Here is a 16406-nt window from a genome sequence, read left to right on the forward strand (position 1 = left end):
CTCTGTTAAGCTTGAAACTGTAGCCACCAGAGCCGAACCCACGGTGGTTTAATACCACATTACTAAATTCATTTTAAATAAAATAAAAGGCTACAATTTGTTCTTTGTACTAACTCCAGGATTTCTTCAATTGATTTCCCTGTGGTTTTCTTTAAGAAAAGGGGATGAGACCTGAGCTTTGTTTATGAGGCTGACAAGCTTTGTCAGCAGAACCTGTGTGGTGTTTGAGTTCTAGATATAGTTCTCAGTTCAATGTCTCCTGAACGACTCTGCCAACCTTAGCCACAGATTGCTAAATCAGCCTGAAAGCGAGAGTCCTGAATTCAAATGACCTTAACTCTGAATGAAATCATTTCTTCGTGCTGACTGCATCTTGGGCAGATTCCCTGGTACATAACTCTTTGCAAGTACATGTCATATGACTCACCATAGCAGATACCATTCACATTGGATAGCATGACACAGACCATCAAGCCTCTCTGACAGTGACACGGGAGTGGCTGCAGGGTGTTTATTTAACCATCACTGGTGGTAGTGCACAATTTAGTTACCCTGTTAGCTAAGGTCCCCCCTCCCAATTGCTGCTGAATGGTTTGTGCCACTACAACAGTCAGGAATGGGTCCTTGGTTTAAAAAAACAAAAGCCAGTTTAAGCCTCCAGTCCAGGGAGAGTGTCCAGGTGAAGCCAATGAAGAGACTGCAGGTTCCTTTATAGTATCCACTTCCTCGACAGCCCTTGTGAGACTGAAGCCAGAGCCCATCTGTCCAGACTGGCAGGGAGGATCCCAGGGTCTGTGCGCTCCTATCCCACACTCAGCACTTGCCCTCTACAGGATGTTCTTTGCAATAGCGTTCAGGGTCCTCACTTTAGCAACATCCGCTACCTTTAGGGAATATTCGGAGACGGAGACAGAGGCTCCCATGGCAACACTGCTGTTTCTGTCAGGAAAACCAACAGGTGACTGATTACTGTCTGGAATGTGGAACAGCTGGGAGAAAGGATATCCCAGGCAGAGGAAAGGGTCTTAGCTCTAGGCAAGAGGCACCAGCATTAAAAGAATATAGTACAGACCTTCTAGAAACATGTCTCATAAAGATGCACCCCCACTGCACAGGTCTCATGCGCCCAAGTGCTCCATTAACATGCCCCAGCGCGCTAATGCCAGGAATCATGCTCCCAGCAGCTGAGCACAGGGCACCTCGACATGCACAGGACTCGCACCCCCAAACGCTGAGTGCAGCTGGATTCACGTGCCCCAGAACACCAGTGCCAGGAGTCACATATCCAGCATCCCCACCCGAAGCACAATTCTCACACCCTGGGATCAGCAGGATCAGGGAGTTTTCTGTGTAATTCGCAGATTCAGTGCCAGGGCAGCAAAGCTGTGGGAGGAACAAGCCAGACTGTAACTCCACCCTGGCTTAGTGCAGAGACAACCTCTTACCTGAACTTCATTGCCGAGTCCCGGGCTGAGCGAGCAGAGCAGTGAAACTCAGGTGCACCAGAGCCCTCAAGAATCCTCTGCAGGTTCCTCTCTGTTATACCACCCCCTAGTGGAAAGAATACATTCATACATCACATTCAAGCAGGACAATCCTGAGCATCACCACCCAGTGACAGGAAAGGGAAATAGCCCCACAGAGGCACAGGAGGCTGGATGAGGAGCTGCCTGGGACCCCTGGCTGATCCAGAGAGTATCCCCAGACCTCACAGAACGCGGCAGCTGTACAGGGCTTCACTGCCCACAGCAGGTAGCGAGACAGGTGCTCTTTACACTCCCTGGAGGGAGAGTGAGGCAGCAGAATGGCTCAAAGCTGAAACATGGATCTTATGCACCTGGGCATGTGCATGGGACTGGGACCCCGGAGCCAGGGACGGATTCAGCCCCCAGTACGTACATAAAGATGCAGCAGAGTCATTACCTGGCACCACCACAATCCTGCCCTTAGCCTGAAAAGGAGCAGAGTGACAGGTGTTAATGCTCTTGCCCACTCCAGCTTGACACACAGGAGAGCCACGGTACTTGCATGCACCCCATCTAGACACAGCCTATCATGTGGGGGATCTTGGAGTAGCATGAGGTATTCATACTCACACATCTCAGGACATGCCCAGTCACGGAGCTCACAGCATTGTCCCCAAGACACATTAGAGGAAACCACTGACCTTGTGATTCTGCGGGACTTGTTTAATTCCTCAGCCTGGTGCCTCCAGTGCGACTCATGCTGGAAACTCCTCCAGCTCTTCTGAAACTCGGCCCCGAGACACTTACAGGCTGGCGGCTCAAGGACTGGCCTACTTAACATGCTCCAGCCCAGGAACCTCAGAGACCCTCGGACATTGCAGCCACTTCTTTCAAGAGCCCTCTGAACTCCAATAACTTACAAGCCAACCAATAATACACGTGTGTGTGCATATCCGTGAGCATTCACGTGTGTGTGTACATGTACATATGTATGAGTATTGTGTGTGCCTGTAGTGTGTCTGTGTGCACATGCATGCCTGGCTGTACTATGTCCTCAGACTTAGCTCTTTGTGGTGTTGGAATTAAGTCTGCCAGACTGCAGATCCCCCTAAACACACCAACCAGGAAATAAGCAGTTAAATCATTCAACACCCTAGCTATACTCCGCTCATCAGTCCCCCTTGTCAGCCTCAGCTGTCCCTTGGCTTCTGCCACTCCTAGCCCAGACAGCTCCCTCCTCAACCCACGCAATCAACCCCAGGGCACTCCAGCCTGCTCCCAACAGTAACATTCATAAACCATCACACTGGGCTGCCTTCCATCTGACAGTCCCACTGCCAGACCGTCTCACACTCTCCGGAGAGGCACTTCGCGATTTTATGTACGTCTCAAACAGAAAAACATGCAGATGAGCCGGCCTCATTAAAACCACATCTCAGAGCATCGGTATCCCTGGGATCCTGTCACCATCCCCCCCGCTTCACTTTCCTCGTCCTGCACCTTTCTTACTCCCATTTGTTGCATTTCATTTTAAACGGGATCGTGAGCTATTGTGTGTGTCACTTAGCATGACAGGGCTCAGGCCCTGATCCCCCAGGGGGCCTCCAGTGCTACCGCAATACAAATATGGTGCGAAGGACAACAGATACAGGTGCTGTCACGCTAACAGGGAGAGCAAGTTGAGACGAGGCCCCTCCCCTCTGTGAGGTCAGCCCATCTGTAGCCTGTGAGCAAGAGCAGCCCAAGTGGCCTCCCTGTTGGCAGACACAGGTCTCTGCCACGGGGGGCCTCACAGCTCAAACCCACAAAGCCCTGATGTGCCCCTGGGGCCAGTGCAGAAGCCGGAGCAGATGGGGAAGGTGCTCCGAGCCACAGCTTCCCTAGGGGCCACTGTTCGTGCCAGCCAGCTCTCCAGGGCAGCCCCCCCAGAGCAGTGAGTGGTCAGGGTAACAGAGCAACAGGGAGGGGGCGCGCACCTGTTCTGTGAGTCTCTTTATTAAGGGTAACCCCTCCAGTGCTGAGCTGTCACAACCACTGGTCAGCACCCGCTCAAATCCCAGGGACACCAGGGTCTCCAGGGCCACAAGAGGATCATGGACCATGTCGAAGGCTGCAAGACCAAACAAAGTAGCTCAGAGACACCATAATGGCAGGCTACAGCACTGAGTCCCACCCCTCAGCCAGCTCACCAGCCACGTGGGGTGGATGTATCCGGGGCATAGAACCAAAGGCCTCCCTCACAATTGGCGACCCCTGCACAGGGGCTTGGCATGCACGGCCCCCACCCCCAGGCAGGGGCACGGCCACAGAGCCTGGGCCCTCAGAGCCCCGGGCGGGGGCACGGCCACAGAGCCTGAACCCTCAGAGCCCCGGGCAGGGGCACGGCCACAGAGCCTGGGCCCTCAGAGCCCCGGGCAGGGGCACGGCCACAGAGCCTGGGCCCTCAGAGCCCCGGGCAGGGGCACGGCCACAGAGCCTGGGCCCTCAGAGCCCCGGGCAGGGGCACGGCCACAGAGCCTGAACCCTCAGAGCCCCGGGCAGGGGCACGGCCACAGAGCCTGAACCCTCAGAGCCCCGGGCAGGGGCACGGCCACAGAGCCTGGGCCCTCAGAGCCCAGTGCAGGTGCAAGGCCTCAGAGCCAGGGCCCTCAGAGCCCCGGGCGGGGGCACGGCCACAGAGCCTGGGCCTCAGAGCCCCGGGCAGGGGCACCGCCACAGAGCCTGCCCCCTCAGAGCCCCGGGCAGGGGCACGGCCACAGAGCCTGGGCCCTCAGAGCCCCGGGCAGGGGCACGGCCACAGAGCCTGGGCCCTCAGAGCCCCGGGCAGGGGCACGGCCACAGAGCCTGGGCCCTCAGAGCCCCGGGCGGGGGCACGGCCACAGAGCCTGACCCCTCCGAGCCGCGGGCCGGGGCCCGGCCACTGCGCCTGGGCCCTCCGAGCCCCGGGCGGGGGCACGGCCACAGAGCCTGAACCCTCAGAGCCCCGGGCGGGGGCACGGCCACAGAGCCTGGGCCCTCAGAGCCCCGGGCAGGGGCACGGCCACAGAGCCTGGGCCCTCAGAGCCCCGAGCAGGGGCATGGCCACAGAGCCTGGGCCCTCAGAGCCCCGGGCAGGGGCACGGCCACAGAGCCTGGGCCCTCAAAGCCCCGGGCAGGGGCACAGCCACAGAGCCTGACCCCCCGGAGCCCCGGGCGGGGGCACGGCCACAGAGCCTGAACCCTCAGAGCCCCGGGCGGGGGCACGGCCACAGAGCCTGAACCCTCAGAGCCCCGGGCAGGGGCACGGCCACAGAGCCTGGGCCCTCAGAGCCCCGGGCAGGGGCACGGCCACAGAGCCTGGGCCCTCAGAGCCCCGGGCAGGGGCACGGCCACAGAGCCTGGGCCCTCAGAGCCCCGGGCGGGGGCACGGCCACAGAGCCTGGGCCCTCAGAGCCCCGGGCGGGGGCACGGCCACAGAGCCTGGGCCCTCAGAGCCCCGGGCAGGGGCACGGCCACAGAGCCTGGGCCCTCAGAGCCCCGGGCGGGGGCACGGCCACAGAGCCTGGGCCCTCAGAGCCCCGGGCGGGGGCACGGCCACAGAGCCTGGGCCCTCAGAGCCCCGGGCAGGGGCACGGCCACAGAGCCTGGCCAGCTCCGTCACAGCAGGACAGCACAGACAACAACTCACCTCGGTGGAAGGTGACTGGCAGGGGACGACAAACAGCTGCAAAGAGAAGAGTTCACGTGGTCAGCGCAGGCCTCGCTGTGTGAGAAGAGGCTCCTGCATCAGAGTGGGGTCCCTTTCCCTTCCCAACTGCTGAAAGATTGGCCCAAAGACAACTCCTGGACCATCTCTGGAGAGCCCAGCAGGGAGCATAGCCAAGCTGGAGAGGTGAGATGGCTGTTTCCTCCACCAGCCTTTGGAGAGGCCCAGGCTACCTAGGCTCAGGCACGGTTTGTATATTTATGGGCCTTTTCAAGTCTCCATGTGTTTTCTGTGAAGCTCCTTGTGTATGAACTGCCCTGCGGCCCTGGGAAGGGCTGAGACAGTGGCCCATCCGTGCGGCTGAGCACTGCAATCCTAAATTCCACTCCCTATTGCGTACTGTGCTTTAGGCTCACGGGAGACGGGGCTACGCATCACAGAACGAGCCCGAATGGGAGACTAGCACAGGGTGCTCTGCATCGCAAGGGTGGAGCGGCCGACCGGATTGCCAGCTTTTGTGTAGCTGACAGAGCCTCCATCAATGGCCCTGACAACAGTGATAAACTGGGTTTGTGCCTAGAGTCCCTCTACACCCAGCCCCACTCATGGTGTGCATTAAGGAGAAAGGATCAACCCGGTGGGGTGGAGGGCCTGGGAAACCAGGGGAAGAAACCTGACACTGGCAGGAATGTTTCCAAGTGTCTGAAGGGAGTACCCAGCCACATCACAGCTCCTTTGTCTGAGACACTGAAAGGAACCAGCATCCCAGGAGGGCATAGCTGAGTCCATATTCCCTCAGATACACACTGCTGCCACCACTGTGAATGACCCAGTGATTGCTGGGACCGGGGTGGGTGCTTCTCCCCTGTCTGTCCAGACTCTCTCTGGATAACAAATTCTTTGCCTCCAGTTAGTGGGTCTCCAGTCCCACCATGGAAGCATCAAAAACTTTATTCCATTTATGAGCAGGGGTGAAAGTAAAATACAGCTCTTACCGGTACGGGTCCCACTCTGCCCCCCCCAGAAGGGGCGGGGCCAGGGTGGAAGTAAGTTACATTTCTTATCCGTACAGTCCAAAGACAAGCAACCCACCTCCCCTACATACTTCATGGATCCCTCCCATTGCATGACTTAGATATAGAAAATAAAGCTACTATTACTACTACCACCAGTACTGTCTGTAATAAAATTTTACTATTGGAATAAGCCTGAAAAACTGAAAACTCACTGTCACATTTTTCTCCTTGTCCTTCTTCCTCCTCCTCCAGCCAGGCTGCCCGACGCGGCTAGGCTCCACGTTCCCCTGACCCCCACACTCAGCAGGGGCTGCAGGGGCTCCCCTCTAGCTTGTAGCCGGGAGCAGGGGGACTGGCTGAGGGAGAAGCCGCCCCAGGTAGCCTGCTGCCTGCATAAGAACAGTTTAAACTTAGCCGTTCATGGTCTGAACCGCGGGATTCGGGGCTATTTCTGGCATCCTTGTTAATTTCACTCATGGTTGTTGTATCATAGATTTGAACTTGGAAATGATTCCTGATTTTGATTGTATTTTTTGTGTATTATATTATTGAAGATCGCCTCATCCAGGGGGTAGAGAAGAACTGCCCCAGCTTTGGTCACCCCTCACCCCCAACAACCGTGAGTGAAATTAACAAGGATGCCAGAAATAGCCCCGAATCCCATGGTTCAGACCATGGAGTGAACAGCGAAGTTTAAACTGTTCCTATGCAGGCAGCAGGCTACCTGGGGAGACTTCTCCCTCAGCCAGTCCCCCTGCTCCCTGCTACAAGCTAGGGGGAGCCCCTGCAGCCCCTGCTGAGTGGGAGGGACGGGGAACGCGGAGCCTAGCTGTGTCGGGCAGCCTGGCTGGAAGAGGAGAGGGAGAGAAACAACAAACAAATGTGACAGTGAGTTTTCCCTTTCCAAGCTTTTATTAGGCTTGAATTTGAACTTTTTGTTATTCAGCCAAAAGAGGTGAAAGTGAGCCAGTACTGAATGCTCCACTTACTTGCCGGTACACTACTGCACCTTTTTTTTTTAACCGGTACTCCGCACCAGGCCGTACCAACTTACTTTCACCTCTGTTTATGACTAACTGTCAGCAGCTGCTTTCAAGGGCTGATCTTTATCCTGGCTGTTAGGCAGGGAGCTGCCTACATCACCCTTATCTTTTGATTCACAGGGAGGGACTCTCGCTCTTTTCAGAGACAGCTTCCTCTGCAGGGACCATTTCTAGGCAGTCAGAAAGGAGTCTGCTCTCCCATCACACAAGTGGGGGAAGGGTCAGGATCAAAGCTATGTGGGAAGCCAGAGAGTCAACCCCTCTGAGCTCTCCTCTGCTTTTCCACCACTTCCACACAGCCCTCCACTGTGGACTGCTCCTGCTCCTGCTCCTTCGTTTCCTTAGGCTGTCCCCAGGAGGTTCAGCTGGCACTCAGCACCAATGGACCAGAGCTGGTCATTTTCCTGACAAAGCTCAAGCTGTGTCCTCTGTTGACTATACCAGCCCCTGCAGACCATCCCATGTCACATAGGGTGCAGAGTCCTGGACAGAGCCCTCTCCTCTCGCTGCACCTTTCCAAGGGAGGGTCCTTTCCTCCCTTGGCTCAGAAAGCGTTCGGGTCTTCCACAGCCCAGCCACTCCAGGCAACGCCAGCTGTACCCACTTTATGCATTTTTTCATTTCTCCTTTTTTGCCCTGTTTTTCTCAGCTATTTTGGAAAAGAGAAAAATTCAGAGCGAGGTCTGGCCAAGACAAGCACTTCCTGGGCATCTTTACCAAGGTTTCTGAGCCAGCTCTGCTCTCACCCACAAGTAGGAAAGGAAGGTGCGGGGGAGTTTTCTTGCCATAAAATATACTGGTCTCTCCTGCATGTACCCTGCATGAGCCTCTTCCTCCCTCACCACCTCATCTCGCCCAAGACTGTGTTTCATGCTGGGAAGTCCCGGGGGCAGCCGTGCTGTCTGTCTGCAAAGCGCTCACCCACAATGCTGTGGGGTAGATGGCAGCATGAAACCAGGAGATGCTGGAGTGAGGGGGCCAGACCCCAGCCAGCTATCACTAGCCAGAGCAACCTACACGGCACCTTCCAGCATCACCAGGTCAGACAGCACCAAGCTGCCACCATCAGTCAGAGCAAACCCCATAACTGGGGGCCTCCTTACCCAGCAGGGCTGTGCAGAGCTCTGTGTCGATGCGCCCGTCCTCAGTCAGGGCCCCAAACACCAGCCCATCGGCCCCATGCAGCTTGGCTAGGCGGATATCAGCCTTCATCACTTCCAACTCCCGGTCGGAGTAGAGGAAATCCCCCCCACGAGGGCGGATTATCACAAACACTGGGACCCGCACACACTGCTTCACCACCTGCAGGAGCCCTGCTGGGACAGACAGAGACAGCTCAGCATGGGGACAAGCAGGGCAGACACCTACCCTCCCCACTAGAGAGGCCTCCCAGCCCTCACTTCTGTCCAGCAGGAGAGCCTCACCTGGGGTTCAGAGATGGGAAGGGACCTTTGACCCCCAGTATCCTGGATCATGGGAATTAGGCAGGAATCCCTGGGCCCCCCTGTCAGCAGGGCAGAGGAGAATAAAGGAGAGCAGGAGTGAAGAGCTAGCTGGATGGAAGTGAGGTGCTGAAGGGATGGGGATGCAACTTCCATGGCTGGGCCAGCTGAAGAGCTGGGAGGCTCCCTGACAAATCCAAGACACGTGGGGCCTGCTCCCTGCACTGAGGCCCTGGAGGGTAGAGCAGCCACTGAACTCCATGGACACTGGCAAAGTTTGGGCACACTGGACAGGAGGCTTCAGAGAATGCACAAATTGGCTCTGATCTCAGAGCAGACGCAGCCTGAGTCTTCCTGCAGGACTGGCCCTGGGCCCACTGAATGCTGCCCCAGTACGTATTCCATTGGTGCAGTTGCAGGGCAGTAGTCCTGATGACCCTGTATGAGCAAAATGCCCTCGGGCACTCACCCATACTGGGCGTGGTTCCTCCTTCCATCAGGCCAGCACACAGCTCGATCCGGCCAGCACCTGGGACAAGAGACCGAGTAATAGTTGCTAAGTTAAGGGCACAAACCATCCCTCTGGACTACTGAGAAGGCCACATGGACCAAAGAAGGGAACTGGGGCTTATGGAAAAGGGCCACTGGGAGACAGAAAAATGGGACCTACAGCCTGCAGAGTCAGGACACTAGAACAACAGGCCACTGCCCTCCCATCAGGGTGATACGCCTGGAGGCCAGAGCACTGTGCCAAAGGGGAGAGTCACCTGCCCTTCTCTCTGCCTCACACCACCTGTGACGGGATTCCCTGGGGTACAGCCTGGGACTGTGGGACCGCTGTGCCCCTCTGATTCTCTCCAGTGTGGGCTGTCTCTCACAAAGCCTTGCTAGTGATCAGCAGCAAACCCCTCCAGGCGCTGTTATCACTCAGCACAAACGCATGTGGAACCCCACACCCAGCTAGACTGCATGAATGCTCCCAGAGCCACTCATGAATCACACAGAGAAAGACACCGGCTGAATCCCCCCAGCTCCCAACACTGTGCCTCAGGAATATACAGTCTTGCACTGCTCAAGAGAGCAGTTGGTTCACCACTTCATCAATGGAAAGTGGACATACACCAGCCTTTGCAAATCTGAGAAGATTTGCCACACACTTCAGGCAAACTCACTAGTAAAGATAAACAGTTAAACAAATGTATTGACTACAAAAGATAGATTTTAAGTAACTATAAGTGTTAGGCAAAGAGTGAGAGTTAGTTACCAAAAGAAATAAAATATAAGCATGCAGTCTACACTCTCAACCCTACTAGACTGGGCAACGAATAGACTAAGCAGTTTTTCTCAACCCATTGTATATTGCAGTCCTTAATAGACAGTTTTGTCCCTTAAATCTGGGCCAGTCACCTCTGCTGGAGTCTTCGGTCTTCTTCTCAGGAAACACTGGCAGAGTTACAGCACCAGCAGTTACAGCGCTGCTCAGAGAGTACTGAAGGGAAATTGCTGTTGTGTGTTCACACTGTCAGCTGCCTGCGCAATAGCGTGCTCACACTTTTGGCACTTGCAGCAGTATTCAGAGCGGTGCACTCTGGGTAGCTATCCCACAGAGCATCCCTTCCTCTTCTGCTGCTAAGAGTTGTGGGAAGGCGGAGGGAGTTGCGGGGCATCCTGCGTCCTGTCCCAATAGGGTGACCAGATGTCCCGATTTTATAGAGACAGTCCTGATTTTTGGGTCTTTCTCTTATATAGGCTCCTATTACCCCCCACCCCCATCCCAATTTTTCACATTTGCTGTCTGGTCACCCTATGTCCCAATGCCCCATGATGCACTGCTTTGCATCCCAGCAATCCCTGTGCTTCCATCCACATTTGGCACCATCTTTCAATAGTTTGTGTACTGCACACTCTCCCTCTTCAGTCTGCAGGAATGGATCCCGCACTGTTGACCAGCATGCTGCTTGCTCTGACTAACAAGTCACGAGTGGCAGTGGCGTATAAAGGCAAGAGGAGTGCGACACTGATCTCGCCATGTGTAGTAGCTACAACACAAGATTGCTTGTGGCATTCACGGAGGTGCTAAGCACGGTGGAACACCACTTTTGGGCTCAGGAAACAAGCACTGAGTGGCGGGATCACATTGTCATGCACGTCTGGGATGACAAGTAGCGACTGCAGAACTTTCGGATGAGTAAAGCCACATTCCTGGGACTGTGTAATGAGCTCGCCCCAGCCCTGCAGTGCAAGGACACGAGAATGAGAGCTGCCCTGTCGCTGGAGAAGTGCGTGGCGATTGCACTGTGGAAGCTGGCTACTCTGGACTGCTACTGATTGGTCGCTAACCAGTTTGGAGTGGGAAAGTCAACCATTAGACTCGTGTTGATGGATGTGTGCAGAGCCATTAATCACATCCTGCTCTAGACAATGTGCATAACATTGTGGATGGCTTTGCACAAATGGGCTTCCCTAACTGCAGAGGGGTGATAGATGAGATGCATATTCCAATTCTGGCACCAAACCACCTGGCCACCGAGTATATTAATCGGAAGGGGTATTTCTCAATGGTTCTCCAGGCGCTTGTGGATCACTGTAGGCATTTCACGGACATTAACACAGGATGGTCCCGAAAGGTGCATGACACATGCATCTTTCAGAACACTGGCCTGTTCAGGAAGCTGCAAGCAGGGACTTTCTTCCCTGACCAGAAGATCACCGTAGGGGAAGTCGAAATGCCCATTTTGATCCCAGGAGACTCCGCCTACCCCTTAATGCCGTGGCTTATGAAGCCATACATAGGGCACCTTGACAGCAGCAAGGAGCTGTTCAACAACAGGCTAAGCAAGTGCAGAATGCCTGTTGGGTGTGCTTTTGGCCGTTTAAAGGCTCGCTGGCGCTGCCTGTATGGGAGGCTGGACCTGGCCGATGACAATATTCCTATGCTTATAGCCGCATGCTGAACGCTCCATAATATTTGTGAAGGGAAGGGTGAAAGCTTCACTCAGGGCTGGACCGCTGAGGCTCAGTGCCTGGAGGCTGAATTTGACCAGCTAGAGACCAGGGCTATTAGAGGGGCACAGCACGGGGCCGTAAGAATCAGGGATGCCTTGAGGCAGCAATTTGAAGCAGGAAGCCATTAATATTTGTTGCTATGCTTGGGAGTGCAGTACTTGTAATGCTAGGAAGGGATTGTGATTGGTGCAGATGATGCACTATGGTGTAAGAAAATTGCCTGTTGCTTTGCAGGGCTCTGTTTGCTTTCAATTAATGGATTAAAGATTGCTTTCAAACCCAAACAATTAGTTTATTAAAAAACAACAACCGGAGGAGAGAGAGAACCAAAAAAACACATCAGCACTGAGGAGGATGGGGTAAGGGAGGGTCCCAGGAGGAGGTGGGGTCCCGGGGCGGTTAAAGATTTGTGTATGTCCAGGGATCATATCCAACCTTCTCCTTTGGAGTACAGTGCAGCAGGTATTGTACTTCAGCAGGGCTAAACTGCAGAGGGACGGGTGTTGAGTGCAGTGGGTACTGGGAGTCCACAGGGCTGAACTGTGACGGGGCAGGAGTGGAATGCAGCGAGTACAGACTGGAGCCAGGAGGTTGATAAGAGTGTGTTGGCGGTGTCAGGGGGATGCAGTGGAAAGAGTTTTGCGACAGTGGCTGCAGGGGAGGGTGGGTGCGGAGCTGCTTGGTTTGCGGTGCTAGCAGCGCCTGCAGCGTGTCTGCTTGGTGCTCCATAACGTTAAAGAGCTGCTCAGTGGCTTCGTTCTGGCCTGCCGCATGCTCCTTTCAGTCCCTCTTCTTGCTGTCCCTCCCCTCCTTCAATTCCTGTTTCTCAGCGGTGGAGTGCATCATGATCGAGGGATGTGATCATTCCCCTCTACTCAGCACTGGTGAGGCCTCATCTGGAGTACTGTGTCCAGTTTTGGGCCCCACACTACAAGAAGGATGTGGATAAATTGGAGAGAGTCCAGCGGAGGGCAACAAAGATGATTAGGGGGCTGGAGCACATGACTTATGAGGAGAGGCTGAGGGAACTGGGATTGTTTAGTCTGCAGAAGAGAAGAATGAGGGGGGATTTGATAGCTGCTTTCAACTACCTGAAAGGGGGTTCCAAAGAGGATGGATCTAGACTGTTCTCAGTGGTAGCAGATGACAGAACAAGGAGTAATGGTCTCAAGTTGCAGAGTGGGAGGTTTAGGTTGGATATTAGGAAACACTATTTCCCTAGGAGGGTGGTGAAGCACTGGAATGGGTTCCCTAGGGAGGTGGTGGAATCTCCTTTCTTAGAGGTTTTTAAGGTCAGGCTTGACAAAGCCCTGGCTGGGATGATTTAGTTGGGTTTGGTCCTGCTTTGAGCGGGGGGTTGGACTAGATGACCTCCTGAGGTCCCTTCCAACCCTGAGATTCTATGATTCTATGATATCACGCAGAAAGTCCTCCTTAGTTCTTCGTGGCCGCTTTCTAATTCTGTGCAGCCGTTCAGCCGGCAATAACAAAGAGGGATGCTGGGCTCCCAATGTCATATCTGTGAAGCCAAAATGAAACATTTTACAGAAGCAGGATTGTTTGCAACGCACAGACCACTGATACAGTGATTTAAAACACAGCCACTATTCACATACCAGTCACTGACTGGCTGACCCCAGGCAAGGACACATGAGCCACAAGACCCCCAAACTGGTGAGTAACCGCAGGGGCAGGGGAAACCAGTGTTCCAGGACTGTACTGTACATTGGGCATGTGGCTCTTGGGGAGAGCCATCACTGTAGGGGGGGCGTGGGGCCTTATAACCATTCCTGTCCCCACATTTTCCACAGGCTTGTGTTCATTATGGAAGACAGCTTGCTGCTGAGGGTGAGCAGGGACTCAAGGGAGGGTCTTCTCCAAGACTGAGGTTTCTGTCCTGGCCCTTATGCGGCTCGCCTGTGTGCAGCAATGGTGTCCCCGTCCCGTTCCCCCCTCACCTCCCCATCCAGTGATGGCAGAGTGGTGCGGGAAATTTACCCTTAATGGGGCAAAAAACAAAGCAGCTCTGCCAAAGAACCTGCAGGAGCGGATTGCCCAGTATCTCCATGAGAGTTTCCTGGAGATCTCTGAGACAGATTCCTGTGAAGTGAGGGAGTCAATCAACACCCTGTTCCACCGCTCAGACTAGGCATGTGGTGGTACGTACATCATACAGACACAAGCCTGCTTTCTGCAACCCTCCTGCCCCCAACAACTCGCTTCAGTGATTCCCAAAATCAAAGCCACTTACCAGGGGCCTCCTCTCCTGTTTGCGCTTTGCCAAGCTCCGACAGCTGTGACTGGCCTCCTCTGGGGTAGAGAAGAACTCCGGGCTGCATGCATCACTGATCTCTGAGTTGTCTTCTGCCTCTGGGTCCCCCTCCACATCCTTGTCCAAGATTTCCTCCTCCTGGCTCGGTCCACTCTCGACTGGCACGTGAGCCACCGAAGTATCCACAGGGGCCTTCGCAGTGGAGGTGGAGTCACCACCAAGTATCGCATCCAGCTCTTTGTAGAACCAGCAGCTCGTGGGCACAGCACCGGAGTGGCGGTTTGCCTCCTGCACCTTGTGGTAGGCGTTCCGCAGCTCCTTCACTTTGACCCTGCACTGCAGTGTGTCCTGGTCATGGCCAACTTTCTGTCATGCATCGTGAAATCTGTCCGTAGGTATCATAATTCCTACGGCTGGAGCGCAGCTGGGGGACAGCCTCCTCTCCCCAAATGCCAATAAGGTCCATCAGCTCAGCATTGCTCCAAGCAGGGGATTGCCTGGTGCGTGGAGCAGGCATCGTCACCTGGAAAGATGCACTGAGACCACTCCATGCAACACCAAGCAAACAGGAAGGGGACTTTCAACATTCCCAAGGAATTTATGGGGTAGGGATGACAGTTGGTCACTTGAGGGCAGGGCAGTAGAGTTCAAACCGATGATCAGAGAGGCGAGAACAGGCATTGTGGAACACGCCCTGGAGGCCAATCACAGTGCTGTAATCGACCAGGGTGTTTACACTGGCATCGCAGTGCTCAACCCCCGGCCTAAAAAGTTGTATGCTTCTCGTCGGGGTGGTTTTTACAGCGCTGATACTGTGCAGTTTCTGCGCACTAAGTGGCATGGCAGTGTGTACATCTCGGGAGTTACAACGCAGAAAGCTGCTTTACTGCGCAGAAACTTGCCAATGTAGACAAGGCTTCAGTGTCTTTGTTGCTTGCAGCATAGGTGGGGCCAGGAGAAAAGACGAAACATGGGCCTGCTCTGTTCTATACCCTCAGTCCCATGTGCTTGGGGAACACACAAGTCTAGGCATGTCTGAGGGGCATTGCTGAGTCTACAGGCAAGGTTGAGCAACTCCCCTGGTGTGGCTTCATGCAGGGAGTCACTGAATTGTAGTTCCCTTGCTGGACAATCGCTGTTGATGGGTTGTTTGACACCCCGCCCGGGCGTTGGTTACTTTCCTTGCTGTTGCCTCCGGGGAGCTAATATCTGTCTGATTCCCAACTTACAGCATGTTTTACTGACAACCATACAACACAATTCACATAACTTCATGTGCATTAATGACATACATATATGTATAGAACAATGACTTTCAGCAGATCATAACCTTTCCCGACACCTCACACGGCCTGCTTTATATGCAAAATCACAATTATATATAAATGAGGAATATGGGGATTACAGGGTGCTCCCCCAAGGTACAGAATGTCACACCACCACCTAGCACTGTGCTTGGACCTGGGTCATTGTCTCTTAGAGATCTTGTATCTAAGTATTGGGCCAGCCCTGGTTAGCTTGTGAGGGCTGATGCACACATTGACTGACATACCTTAGCTGCAGATTTCTAGTAGTAAACATTCATAAATTCTGAGGCTAATCTGACCTTCTGTATCACACAGAAATTCCCGGAAATAATTCCTGTTTGAACTAGAGCAGAGCTTTAAAAAAAACCATCCAATCTTGATTTAAAAATGGACAGTGATGGAGAATCCAGTCTGGATTTGTCTAGATCCAGATCCAGTCTGGATTTGTCTAGCTTCACCTTCCAGCCATTGGATCATGTCATATCTTTGTCTACTAGCTTGAAGGGCCCATTATTAAATATTTGTTTCCCAAGTAGATACCTATAGACTGTGTTCAAGTTACCCCTTCACCTTCTCTTTGTTAAGCTAAACAGATTCAGCTTCTTGTGTCTGTCACTATTAGGCAGGTTTTCTAATCCTTTAATCATCCTTGTGTCTATCCTCTGAACCATCTCCAATGTATAAACATCCTTCTTGCGTGGTGGGCACCAGAACTGGACACACTATCCCATGCTCTATGTCTGCTCCGTACAGCTATATTAGACTGTGAGCTCCTTGGGGCAGGAACCATGTCCTTCTCGATGGTCTGTACAATAAAGCTGAGGCCCCTGAGTGCTCAGCTGATAACACTGAGAATCTCTCTTTCAGGAGAAGCCTTGGCACCATACAGGCTGTTGCATTCTACCCCAGCCAGGTTTTATTACACTGAGGACAGGTCAAGTCCCAGCTGTTCCCCTCTTCCTTACCTCCTCTCTCTGCATTCACAGCAGATTCCACTGAGTCAACGCACACTTCCATGAGAAAGCCATCACCCATTCCTAGGAAGGAAACACAGGAGCAGTCAAGGAGGCAGCCCAGTCCAGTCACAGCTTAGGGGTAGGGTTTGGCTCAGGGATTCTCTCAGCTACAGCCCTGGAAACCAATCCTCCCCTCTTCAGTCTCCTGCCCCA

At 54.1% G+C, this 16406-nt stretch overlaps 1 protein-coding gene across 3 annotated transcripts in view; it reads right to left on the minus strand.

Annotated features, from left to right (window-relative positions):
* Positions 1 to 16406, minus strand: part of CUTC (cutC copper transporter) — a 21728-nt gene continuing 5322 nt past the window's right edge. The window contains exons 2-9 of one of the 3 annotated variants that reach the window (XM_039481756.1): positions 16203 to 16274; positions 9122 to 9181; positions 8314 to 8526; positions 5134 to 5169; positions 3443 to 3576; positions 1924 to 1951; positions 1446 to 1551; positions 1 to 939 (exon numbers count right to left, since the gene is read on the minus strand). In XM_039481756.1, the coding sequence (XP_039337690.1) occupies positions 828 to 939; positions 1446 to 1551; positions 1924 to 1951; positions 3443 to 3576; positions 5134 to 5169; positions 8314 to 8526; positions 9122 to 9181; positions 16203 to 16274 (761 nt within the window). In that variant the 3' untranslated portion in view covers positions 1 to 827. The remainder of the gene's footprint in view (positions 940 to 1445; positions 1552 to 1923; positions 1952 to 3442; positions 3577 to 5133; positions 5170 to 8313; positions 8527 to 9121; positions 9182 to 16202; positions 16275 to 16406) is intronic. The other 2 variants (XM_039481758.1, XM_039481757.1) reach the window with 2 other exon arrangements.

Source organism: Mauremys reevesii, linkage group 7, assembly GCF_016161935.1.
Source record: "Mauremys reevesii isolate NIE-2019 linkage group 7, ASM1616193v1, whole genome shotgun sequence".
NCBI lineage: Eukaryota > Metazoa > Chordata > Testudines > Geoemydidae > Mauremys > Mauremys reevesii.